Source organism: Typopeltis vanoorti, chromosome 2 (assembly GCF_054136105.1).
Source record: "Typopeltis vanoorti isolate ZY-2024b chromosome 2, IOZ_Tvanoo_1.0, whole genome shotgun sequence".
NCBI classification, from domain to species: Eukaryota; Metazoa; Arthropoda; class Arachnida; order Uropygi; family Thelyphonidae; genus Typopeltis; species Typopeltis vanoorti.
Window position 1 is genome coordinate 107,448,454 of NC_143550.1, and position 13,442 is coordinate 107,461,895.

At 36.9% G+C, this 13,442-nt stretch overlaps 1 protein-coding gene across 3 annotated transcripts in view; it reads right to left on the reverse strand.

The window, feature by feature from the left end:
• Nep3 (M13 family metallopeptidase neprilysin 3) overlaps window positions 1–13,442 on the reverse strand; it is a 502,574-nt gene that overhangs the window by 42,179 nt on the left and 446,953 nt on the right. For all 3 annotated transcript variants that reach the window (XM_090407352.1, XM_090407368.1, XM_090407360.1), the window contains 2 exons: window positions 10,730–10,854; window positions 4,688–4,753 (listed from right to left, as the gene is read on the reverse strand). In XM_090407352.1, the coding sequence (XP_090263478.1) occupies window positions 4,688–4,753; window positions 10,730–10,854 (191 nt within the window). The remainder of the gene's footprint in view (window positions 1–4,687; window positions 4,754–10,729; window positions 10,855–13,442) is intronic.

The window sequence follows — 13,442 nt, forward strand, 5'->3', positions numbered from 1 at the left end:
TATCTTTGTGGTTGGCTTTAGCCTGAACAGTCAATTTCTTTTCATACTCTGACTTTTCTTTCCATAAAATACTTTTAAACTTTTTTTGGTCTATACTTTATATATTTTTCATAACTCCTCTCATTCTTATTCTCATGATATTCCTTTTATATCATCACCTTTTTCTTATGGATCGCTGGTTTAATATGTTGCAAATCCATTTCACTCTTATCATTCAAACATTTAAATACTCCATCATTTAAGCACATTTTCAAATCCATTCACAAAGATCCCATTGAGCTAAACATAGTATTCTCTTGGATTTGTCATAATTTTGACAAACTCTTCTAATTGGAACATCCGTATAGTTAGCTACTTCTCAGGAGAGTCAAGTATGACTACTATCATCAGTTGGAAGCAAACCAATCACATTCTTAACTGAGACCCTTTCTGGTGCTATGGTCAAATCTAACACTTTCACTTGAGTTTCCTTCTTTCACATCCTGCTTGAGAAGGTTTATTATTATCCCAAGACCCCTCCCCATGGAGTCAAAGACTCATTAGGAGATTCCTCTGTCATATATACATACGGCTCATCATACCATCATTCAAATTCTCTGCAGACACTATACTCTCGGGTGATGCATTTCAATCATTTACAACTCCCCATTAAAAAAAGAAAAGAAAAACATGCTTCTCATTCTCTTGCTTACATCCTCCCAGCTTCCAGGGATGACCCTCTTGATCTCCGCAATCTCCCACCATTTTACGAAACACCTCTCAACGTTATTTCTATAGCAACCCCTTACCAACTTATGTGTGTCTCTATCATATCATCCCTCTTCATTCTATCCACTAAACTGCAAATTGCATCTTCTCAACCTTTCTTCATACTCAACATTTAAAAGATCAGAAATTATCTTAGTCAATCATCTCTGGACCCTTTCCAATATTTCTACATCCTTTTGAAAACCAGGTAACAAATATCTGCAAAGTAGTCCATATGCAGCCTACTCAAGGTCTTTATACAATGGAACCAGAATGTACTTGCTTCGACAAGTCAGTGTCCTCTGCATCACAGCCAAAATTCACTGGTTGTCCCCACTATTTTGGCAATGTGTTCTCTAAATTTTAGATCCTTATTGACCATCACCCAATGATCTCTTATTTTCTCCACCTCCAGCAATATATCCTCACCAAGAGAAAATTCTAAATTTCATCTTTGTTTTCCAAATTTTAAAGCTTGACATTTTGCAACATTAAACTGGTATCCCTACTCCCATGCTCATGTACTCCATCATCGTAATTGGATTGAATATTAGGCTAGGTCATTCGATTGGAGATTGGCTATCCTGATAGGTATCAGCAAGTTGTGTATTGGGGAGTCAGAAGAGAAAAAATATCCCAGAAGAGGAAAGTCACTATTCGTGTGCTTTAGGGGTCTGTTTTAGGGCCATTGCTATTTAACCTATATGCTAATGACATTGGGTAAGATTTGACTGGGGATATTCAGTTGCTTGCAGATGATGCAAAGTTAGGTCTTCTTGTATGGCCTACATCTGCTCTACTCCTCATAGTTCATCCCAACTTTGCATCATCTCCAAGCAACTGAATATCCCCAATCCAATTTTCCCCAATATCATTAGCATATGGGTTTAACAACAATGGCCCTAAAATGGACCCCTAAGGCACATACCACTAGTGACTTTCCTCTTCTGGGATATTTGCCTCTTCTGACTCCCCAATACACAACTTGCTGATACCTATCAGATAGCCAATCTAGCCAATCTCCAACCCCATCTGCTTTAGTTTGACTATCAAATTATAATGGGTAATCTATCAAAAGCTTTTGCAAAATCTAAAATCACTGTGTATCTATCTACCTGGTCCAATGCAACTGTCACCTTATTGTAATAAGTAAGAAGATTACTAAAACATGACCCTTTAGCAAATTCATGCTATCCATCAAAGATAATACCACTATGGTCAACCCAATTCTGTATTCCTGGTTCTGACCAGCCTCTCCAACACTTTAACCACAACACCTGACATAGATTGGCCTATAATTTGATGCTTGAGTTCCGTCACATTCTTTATGGAGCAGTACAATCTTCCCTTCCTTCCACTACTTTGAAACTTGATCCAATGTAGGACTCACAATAAACAAATATGCCAAAGCAGATGTCAACTCTCTGTTGCATATTTTTCAAAATACATGGCAATATACCATCAAGTATAATAGCCTTATGGGACTTGATGGTTATATCTCCTCCTTATCATCCAATGCTCTCAGACTCTGTACGATGTCACATTCACAAGGATGAAAGATCTTTATGAACTGCTCATTAAATATATCAAACTATATCCTCTGCAGAAGTTATCCTTATATTGTTTTCTCCAATCAGTATCATCCTAACATAATGATTCTTTTTTTTTTTACTGGCTGAATATCGAAAGAACTCTCTGGATTTTTTTTTTGTTTTTTGGCTTCATTAGCTAACTGCTGCTCATACTGCACTTTTGCTACCCTTACCACCCTAGTTATCTTCCTTGCCTGTTCTTTGTACTCATGGAATTGATTATTAATCACTTGTCTTATGTTGCCTCCAAAATACTTTCTTTGCCCTCTGCCTTTCTGGGCAACACACTACCTACCTTTCGTATCGCACTATTATCTTTTGTCCTCCTGATATCCAATCTGACATTCTCCTTGATTCCAGTAAAGTTATTTGTCACTACTACTACTACCAACTCCTCTTCTCGCTTATCCCTCATATCCATCACATCAATCACTCTGCTCATTTTACCTCCCAGAAAACAAGCCTTGCGCATCTTCTCATTTACATACTCAACCATACCTCTAATAATCAAATCCCCATGCAATAACATTTGAAGGTCTTTCTTTACCTTGCATACCAACATCATTCATTCTTGTCTTCTTCTTCATTCTTTCATATATATTTACAAGTCTCTTCATTTCACTGTGTTGCCTCGTGTTCACCAACTCACTTTCAGATCTTGTATCATTTTGCCTTGCAAGTTGTTGCAAATTGTCTTGCAACATCTCAATAAATTCTTCTTTATTTTTTTTCGTGAGTTTTCTTTGCTACCCGGTCAACATTTGAATCATTTAAATCATCCATAATGATTACTCATTTAGTACATATCTGGGTAATTTGGCAATGCAGCATCCCCAGCAGCTGAACTGCCAGGTTTGTAGAAACACCTCACAATAACATTCATTCTGTTAGATGCAAATATGACAATGACATAAATGTTAATGAGTATGGTTATGAATTTTGTGAAGGGATGGACTTATATGCTTTAGGTTTGGACTTTTTCAGTGTGAATGGAGATAAGATGAAATGGAGTTTCCCAGCTGGACCAAGCAGACTGTAGATGTAATTATACAAAAAAGCCAAGAGGTAACTTGTTATGCCAATACACAGATGTCAGGAGCATCTGTATATGACTTCATACTAGATAGCCTCAAAATGTTACATGGGATGTTATTGCTAGTATTGCTTTCCCGACTTTCCAATCTAACTGGACTCAAATCATCAGATATCATTAGTAGTACTACCCACTCTTCTGTCCTTCCTAAACATATTTACACCCTTCCAGTTACTTCATATGAATCTGAGAGCTAAGTTTTACTAATGCCAATAATTGTAGGCCAAAGCGTATTCACCAAGGCAATGAACTCAATCCCGTTATTCAAGATGCTCCTGGCATCTGTGTATTGGCATAACAAGTTACCTCCTGGCTTTTTTTGTATAATTACATCCACAGTCTGCTTGGTCCAGCTGGGAAACTCTCTCATCTCCATTCACACTGAAAAAGTCCAAACCTAAAGCATATAGGTACATCCCTTCACAAAATTCATAACCATACTGATTAACATTTATGTCATTGTCACATTTGCATCCTTAGCTGAACATACACACACACACACCCTCACTATTCCTCCCAAGATGATTCATTTTCCCTGACTTTCTGCATTACATCTCATTTCAGTAAATAAATTCTCCAGGCTTCTATATGCAAAATCCATTCAGGTGCAGGCAGTCTCTCTTATTCAAGATATCTAACCATGAAACTCATTTCACACATTGAAAATCAAACAACCATTTCTTCTACACAGCCTATGCAACAAATCATATGCTATTATAGCTCCTAAACTCAGTAGTATCATCTCTTAGCAGCAGACTAACAGTTTCCATTCTCTCACACTTCTATCTCACTTTTTTTTTCAGCAGTTCTTTCATATCCTTCCTTGATATTATTAAGAATCCTTCATTTCTGCAAATAGGATTGATTTTCTATGAATATATAACATATGTCAAATTAAATAGAAAATTATAAATTAATTAATAGTAGAACAACATGACAATTAAAGTCAAAATTGCGCAGGTGTAAAATATAAACATTAAAAATATAAATTCCAATTGAAATTTATGTAAATAGATGAAGTATATATATATATATATATATATATATATATATATATATATATATATTGCATGATGGAGCATGGAGATATAAAATTGCCTCATAGCAGGACTACAAGTCACACACACACACACACACACACACACACACACACACACACACACACACACACACACACACACACACACACACACACACACACACACACACAGCATGCTTGTATCAAAAGAAAACAGCATATATACATAGTACTTACATGAAAAGCTGCTTTTAAACCACCATTATCTGCAATATTTTCTCCTAAAGTCTGTTTTCCATTTAGCTGAAACAGTTTCAAAAAGTCAATACAAAATAAATATATTGCTAATAAATAATGCCTCTTCAGCAATATATTGCTAATAAATAATGCCTCTTCAGCAATATATTTAATAAATATAATATCAGAAATATAAGATAATAAATATATTGCTGAAGCAGAGAACTAAAGAAAGTTTATTATTATTATTATTCTCACCATCTTTATGGAAGCCATAAGAGTTATCGTGGAAGGTCTGCCTTAGAAAACACTATTGCACCCCTCGTTACACTCATTCATTGTTTGTACCATCCACCATCCTCTCAGGCAATGCATTCCATGCTCCTATTCTCCATGTAAAAAATTATATTTTAACTTCTTACTAAGTACTTTCTTTTGCAACTTCCAGAAATAGTCCCTTGCTGTTGTTCCTTTTTCTTATTCTACCACATTGAAAAATCTCTCCAGTGCCAATATAGTAAATATGAGGTGCAACCCAAAAGTTTGAGGAATTTGAATAGCATGTGTGAACCAGTTGTAGTATGGCCTTCTGCCACTATAAAGGGCGAGAAGTAACATTTGTGAATCAGTATGCCAACAGCTGGCAAGCTGAGAAGCTGTGCTCCTGGGTTACAAGAATTTTTGTAACGTCATGTTTTAGTGGTTCAGCAGATTTATTCTCCAACTGAAATAGCTGATTTTAAGGTGCAAAAAATCTACATCAAATTTTGCTTCGGCCTCAAAAAACTGTTGCAGAAATCCACCAAATGCTTAAGGAAGCATTTAGTGAAAATACTATGAGCCAAGGAAAAACGTCTTTGTGGTACCAACAATTCAAGGATGGATGGACTTCTGTTGTTGATGATAAGTGTTCTGAAGGATAATCGACAAACATAACACTGAAAACATTGGCAAAATCTGTGCCAAGACTGCTGAGTGATGACCAGAAAGAATATCACACTGCTGCCTAAAAGTCATTATACTCTCCCCCCCCCATTCACCTGACCTTGCCACCTGCAACTTTTTCCTGTTCTCCAAAATGAATTCCAGCTGAAAGGGCATCATTTTGATGTGAGTGAGGAGATCCAGGCAAAATCGCAAGAGATGCTCACCATAATGCATCCTAGGAATTCCAAGGATGCACAGAATCATGCATCTGTTATGCATCATAAACAATGTTATGGCTAGACTAGGTAGTATAATTGGTCGAGATAACAGTATGACTATGTTATCTTCTCCATACTGTTATCTGTACCAATTAGGTATAATTGGTACAGATAACATATATACAGACTGCTGTTATATGCCATAAATATTCATGGATGCACGGAATCATGCATCCAAGGACCTCCAAGAATGCACTATGTTGAGCACCCTTTGTGATTGTGCCAAATTGTGCTCAGGGCTTGAGAGTAGCCTGCGTGAAATGACACCCCAGGATTGGCAGCCTGAAGATGGATTTGGAGTGAACAGTGGCAGCATTTCCATTGGATGTTGTGCATGCTGTCAGCGATATGTCACACCACTGACTTCGGGCATGAGTGAAGAGCAAAGGAGACATTTCAAACATTGACTGCTGTTATATGCACATTATACATGTGCGTTGAATGTGCTGAAAGCTGTAAATGATTTACTGATAGATTAAAGGTTTATGTGCTGTTCAAGTTGTAACAGTATTTATGGCTAGACTATGCACTGTTATCTCTACCGATTGTATGTGGTCTAGCCATAAATACTGTTGCAACTTGAACAGCACATAAACCTATAATCTATCAATTTTGAAATAGCCATTGTATTGGGTTGGCAAATAAGTTTGTTCGGTTTAGGCGTTAGTACAAGTTTACACTGCTCGGACTATCGCTATTATTGCGCAGTTGAAAGGTGACATTTCACATAACCTTTCAGTGAATTTTTGTTCAGCCTACTTCAGATGCGTGTGTGTAACATATTTTTAGAAATGGAAGGAAATAATGTACATTACCAGCAAATTTTGCTTTTTTATTTCAAAAAAGGCAAACAAGCTGGAGAGGCCCATAAAAAAATATGCAGCGTATATGGGGATGGTGCCTTAACAGAACACATATGCCAAAAGTGACTTGGGAAGGACAGGGGAGATCATTTATTCTTGGTGGATGGTAACAAAGAAGAGAATTTGTTGACAGGAAGAAAAAAAAAACATGGTAATGCTTCACTGATGCCCATTTTTTTAGAGGCATTATATACTGAATCTTGCTGCACATAATGGCCAGTGAAGGCAGATTTATGATTATGCAACAGAATGACTTCTTCCCACAGAAGATTCAGTACATCTTTCATTCTTGCGAACCTGTTCTTAAGAGCCCTAAACCTGCACAGAGAGTTCCAATTCCTTATGTTTCTGAAATATCTGAATACATTTCAAAGTTCCTCAAGAAATATAATTTAGTACTTTGCATCCGAAGAAGATCATGTTCTCTGTGTGGTGGGATTATAAAGGTGTTGTCCATTACAAGGTGTTGCCAGGCAGAATGATTGATTCAACTTTCTATTGCTCACAGTTAATGCAACAGGTATGTGCAATTAGCACAAAACGTCCTGAATTGGCAAAGCGGAAAGGAGTTGTCTTTCACCCCCACACATCATTAACAACCTGGAATAAATTATTACATCTTGGCTGGGATGTTTTGCCACATCCTCCGTATTCACCGGACCTGGCACCTTCCGATTATCACTTATTCCGATCATTGCAGAATTCTCTGAATGGGAAAACTTTCACTAATGAGGCTGTCAAAAGACACCTGGATCAGTTTTTTACTAGTAAACCTCAGGAGTTTTATGAATGCACCATGATGAAGTTGGTGGACAGATGGCAAGAGGTCATTGATGAAGAGGGTCAATATATAACTGACTAGTATGTATTATATATATTAAATAAAATGTGTTTCATTCCACTCTGAAAAACCAAACGAACTTATTTGCCAACCCAATACAACGGATAGAGATAACAGTATGACTATGTTATCTTCTCCATACTGTTATCACTACCGATTGTACCTAGTCTAGTGAGGAGATCCAGGCATAATCGCAAGAGGTGCTCAACATAATGCATCCTAGGACTTCCAAGGATGCATGGAATCATGGAAAAACTGCTGGGATCACTGTATACGTGCCCAAGGGACTACTTCAAAGTAGACAGTGGAAACAAGGAGCTAAGGTAAATAAATTTTTATAGTCAAATTCCCTGAAATTTTTGGTCACACTTTGTACTTCTCAAAAGCTTGAATGTCTCAGTCATGTCTGTAGCTTCAGTAGTGATAACAGTATGGAGAAGATAACATAGCCATACTGCTACCAAACTCTGTACTATGCATAACTTCAGTCTATGTGAAGTCTAGCTAAGAGAATTCTGCATGATTTGTCTAATAAAAATTACAATTTATATTGCTCCTCACTATCAAACACAATGTTCATCGTCAACTCTTTTAGTAGCTTTCACGCACCATACTGTACTGTACAGTACAGTACAGATTTCAAAGCAAAATCCTGTTTCTGAATTTCCTGCTTACACTCTACTTATACAACTTCCAGGAATGACTTTTTATTCTATCCTCATCTTCATCTGGTCTTGCAGTAATCTGGTAAAAATCTTCACTAATTTATATATCTCAATAACATCACCACTCTTCCTCTTATCCACCCAGTTTCTACAGGCATTTTCTCTCTCTCTCTCTTTCTCTGCATATGAAGCCAGATTGAGATCTGCTTAATTGTTCTTCCATGAATCCTCCCTAAAATATCTTAATCCACTTTCCCATTGATAATCTGGTGACCAAATCTGCAAAGTAATCCATATATGGACTGATAAAGGACTTGCATACTGTGGAATCACATCTTCTTTCTTTGTGCATGTTAATGTTTTCTACATATCCTGTTGTTATGGAACACTTCACATTCCTCCATTTACAATCCAATCAGTAATTTTTTAATCATATTAACACAATGCGTGCAACAATTTTTTCCAGCATATGTCTATTTCTGATACTCCTGGCATTTGTAAAACATACTACTGTAATTTGTTTTTGATCTACAGCCTATCCTATCTACCACTCAACTCTGACTAATCTACACCAATCACAAGGAACTTGGTAAACACTTGGGAAGGACAGGGGAGATCATTTATTCTTGGTGGATGGTAACAAAGAAGAGAATTTGTTGACAGGAAGAAAAAAAAAACATGGTAATGCTTCACTGATGCCCATTTTTTTAGAGGCATTATATACTGAATCTTGCTGCACATAATGGCCAGTGAAGGCAGATTTATGATTATGCAACAGAATGACTTCTTCCCACAGAAGATTCAGTACATCTTTCATTCTTGCGAACCTGTTCTTAAGAGCCCTAAACCTGCACAGAGAGTTCCAATTCCTTATGTTTCTGAAATATCTGAATACATTTCAAAGTTCCTCAAGAAATATAATTTAGTACTTATATTTTTTTCCTGTTAACAAACTTCCTTCCTTTACCTTCCACTAAGGAAAGGAAAAATGGTTTCCTCTGTCCCTCCCAAGTATTCACCAAGTTCCTTGTGACTGCCATCTCTCTCTCTCTCTCTCTCTCTTATTCTGGCACATAAAATGTTCTGTTGAGAAATGATTACAGGAACTCTTATCACTCTTATATTATCTATAAAAATCTCAGTGCTCTGGTCTCGCATAACATGGGCATGATTCCAACTAAAGAATATTCTGGTCAAATACTCATTTACTAGACCACTGTCATTTTAAATCTAAGGGTTTGTTCGAACGAGTACTGAAGTGCTTACTAAATTAAAGAGCTGAAAGGCTTATGAAGTACTGATGGTACTGAAATGCTACTACATTGTCCTAAATTATTATTAGTAGTAGTATTACATGACACATCCAGGGAATCCAAAGACTCATCAAGGGAGGGCACCTACTCTACATCTCTGTCTATATTATTATTATTACTATTGAAAGTTTATTTTTCACTTGGTTAGAGTATAATAAATTTAGTTTAATCCTTTATCCATATTTATTTTTGGGAGCCAGGCCCAAGTGGAGATACCAGGCAGAAGCATTAGCAGGTCATCATTAGCAGCTCCCACTGAAGAGACCTCAATAAAGGTCGAAACTAGTCTGGGTAGTGGCCCTTCCCTTAATGCATAACATTAGACATATCCGCAAGGAGATGTGTTTTGCATTATAGGAGATACTGAGATAGGAGGGTTGGTAGCTTGCTCCACCTTTGCAAGGAGTTGCCCTAGTGTTGTACCACCTTACCCCAGTCCTGAAGATACTTTCAGGCACAAACTTTGTTTGCTCACACTTGGATAAAGGATTAAACTAAATTTATTATATTATTATTATTATTATTTATTATTATTACCACCACCACCATTATGCTAGCACATGGCACATATATTTTGAAATCCATTGTTGTTCCTGGTGTTGAAGTGTTCTTCTCACTGATGATGATCTGTTATTTTTCAGATCAAAATATTTCATTTAATAGAGTTTTATTAAACCTCTTGTATCTATGTGTTTCAGTGTTTGATATACTATGACACAAGTGCCATTAAAAACTTATTCTCTTTGCAGCAGGAAAACATGATTTTGCTCTCATCAAGAAAACATGTTCTCATTAATCCCCCCCCCCCCCATCATGGCATTACAATCCTCTCTCTTTCCTTCCCTTCTCTTCAATCTGTTCTTTCTTTCTTTCTTTCTTTTTTTTTTCATTCTCTTCTTTACCATTCATTAATTCATTAGATATTTTCATAAATAAAGGATGAGAAGATATATATATATATATATATATTTATATATATATTTTTTTTGTCAGGTATATTTATATATTATACATGACAAAATGATAGATTATGCAGATTATGTTTATTAACATACTTTTTAAAAGGTTAGTATAATATGAAATGAGTTAAATTATATGCAGAAACATTTTGTCTTGTTTTTCTTTATGACATATGAAGAAAAAAATCTTACTTACATGCTCTCCATTGACTTCATATGAAGAATACTGATTAATAAAACACTGTGCTCTTTCTTCAAAATCACGAATTGTTGAATTTTTCCACCACTTATGAAGATTGCCTTGTTTGTCATATTCCCTTCCTGTTGCCAGACAACATTTTAATTTGTTTATACATATACTGACATTTATTTATTATTAAAAGTTATTAAAGCTAAAGCTTACTTAATAACTAATAAAAGCAAATAAGAGAATAATCATAGACAATCATAAAATGGTGCATTTTTGTAATTACATTTTTGTAGTGAGGTGATTTATTATCATAAATTACCTCACTACAAAATTTTTTTCATATCACATAATCAGATAATATTATCATAACACCAGTGCCTCCATAGCGCAATTGGAAGAATAATGGTAGTTTGTGCCCTGCGATTGGAAAAGGCCTAATTCGATTCTCGTCGACATGAGAGGAATCTTTATATGGATTTTTTCAATTGAAGGTGAGTTAGCCGATCTCATACGGAGGTAGCAGGGTTTTTTCTCCTGGAAACTCGGGTTTTTCATCTCGCATACAGACAAATCACCCATGAGTACACACGCAATTTACAGACAAAAAATACTAGTAGTGGTGATGAGTAGTAGATGGCATTGGTGTAGATGATGATGATGATGACAGTATTAGCAGTTCTGTGTAGTTGATGGATTAAATTGTGGAGACGGAGAGTGAGTAGAGTACATTGCTCTCCCTCAATGCGTCTTTGACTTCTTGGAGGTGTCACGTAATAAATTATAATAATAATAATAATAATAATAATAATTGTATCTAGTGAGGTATACTCAATTGTTACAGAAAAAATACGGCAAAAACAATCGTAATTTTGTTTTCCTGCACTTTTGCAATTAAAATGCTCTATTTGAAATAACAAATGTTAATGGAAAAATTAACCAAATTAAATTAATTACTATTATTATTATTATATGGACACCACCATGGAATCCGAAGACTTATTGAGGGAGACCCAATCTATCCACACAATCTATCATACCTATCCTTGAACCCACTAACAGACAAAGTACTCACAACTGACTCTGGCAACCCAGTCCTTATCTATGCCTTATACCCCCCTACTAACTACACCTTTATTCAACTACCAGGGATGACCTTGTTCTGGTCCCTTTAGTCAAGTGCTGAAACATTTACCCTGCATCTTTTCTATAAAACCTTGTAAGCAAACTTAAATGCTTCTATCACATCCCCTCTTTTTCTCCTATAACCAATTTCTGCAATCCACACATCCCAATCTATCCTCACAGAGAACATTCCACAGGCCACTCTCCATCTTGATCACTCACTTCTGAATCCTCTCCACTGCTTCCTCATCCCCAAGAAACCCTGGGGATCAAACTTCAGCACAGTAATATGAATATCTTCTTCTTCTTCTTCTGCAGCTTATCCCACTTAAGTAGGGTCACTGTTTTTAATGAGTCTCTTCCGCATCCTCCTGTCTTAGGCTGTAACCACATCCAAGTTCTTCATCCTCAAGTCCTCTTCCACCAGTTCGATCCACCTCTTCTTTGGCCACCCACGTTTCCTCCTCACCTGCACATCCATCTGCATGACCTTTCTTCCCACATACTTGTCCTCCTTCCTCATCACATGACCAAACCATGTCAACCTTGCCTCCTGTATCTTCACTCCTAAGTTTGTAACTTTTACGATTTCCCTTACGTAGTAATTTCTCAGACAACTCAGACAATCCTTTCTGGTCACACTGCACATCCACCTAAGCATTTTCATTTCCACTACCTCCATTCTGCTGATGTTGTTTTCCTCAGGGCCATAGTTTCCATAGCATACGTCATAGCTGGTTTCACTACTGTCCTGTAGATTTTGCCTTTTAGATTGATCAGCACCCTCTTATCGCACAGCATTCCAGACATTTCTCTCTCTCTCCAGTTCCTCCATCCAGATTATATCCTGCATCGCACTTCCTTCTCAGCCTCTCCATCCTCTTTCACTGTTGAACCTAAGTATCTAAAGTCCCTAACCTTCCTGATGACATTTCCTTCCAGTTCCAGATCTGTCTTTTGGTGGCCATCCGCTTTGCAACACATATACTCTGTCTTACTTCTGATCAGTCTCATACCTCTCTTCTAGTACTTTACTCCTTCTTTCCAGTTTAGCTGCCACTTCCCTTGATTCTGCACACAGCACAATGTCATCCGCATACAACACTGTCCAAGGTGTGTCTTCTCCCACCTCCTCCGTCATCACCTCCATCACAATATTAAACAGGAAAGGACTTAATGCTGATCCTTAATGCAAACCAACTGTCACTTGAAAACTTTCTGTATCTCCCAGGCAGGTCTGAACTCTTTTCTGCACATTTCTGTATATCTCCTGCAACAACCTGACATATTTCTCTGGTACCTTCTTCTCCCTCAGACACCTTCAGACTTCTTGCCTTGGCACTCTATCATACACTTTCTCCTGATCAATAAACACAGATGTAGCTCTCACTGTTTCTCTCAAAACTTTTCCATCATCTGCTATAACCCAAAGATAGCATCTGTCATCGATTGACCAGGCATGAAGCCAAATTACTCCTTTGAAATCTCTACCTCCTGCCTCAGTCTTCCATCAAGAACCCTTTTTAGGATTTTCATTGTGTGGGACATCAACTTTATTCCTCTGTAATTCTTATGCATCCCCTCTACTCTTGCAGAC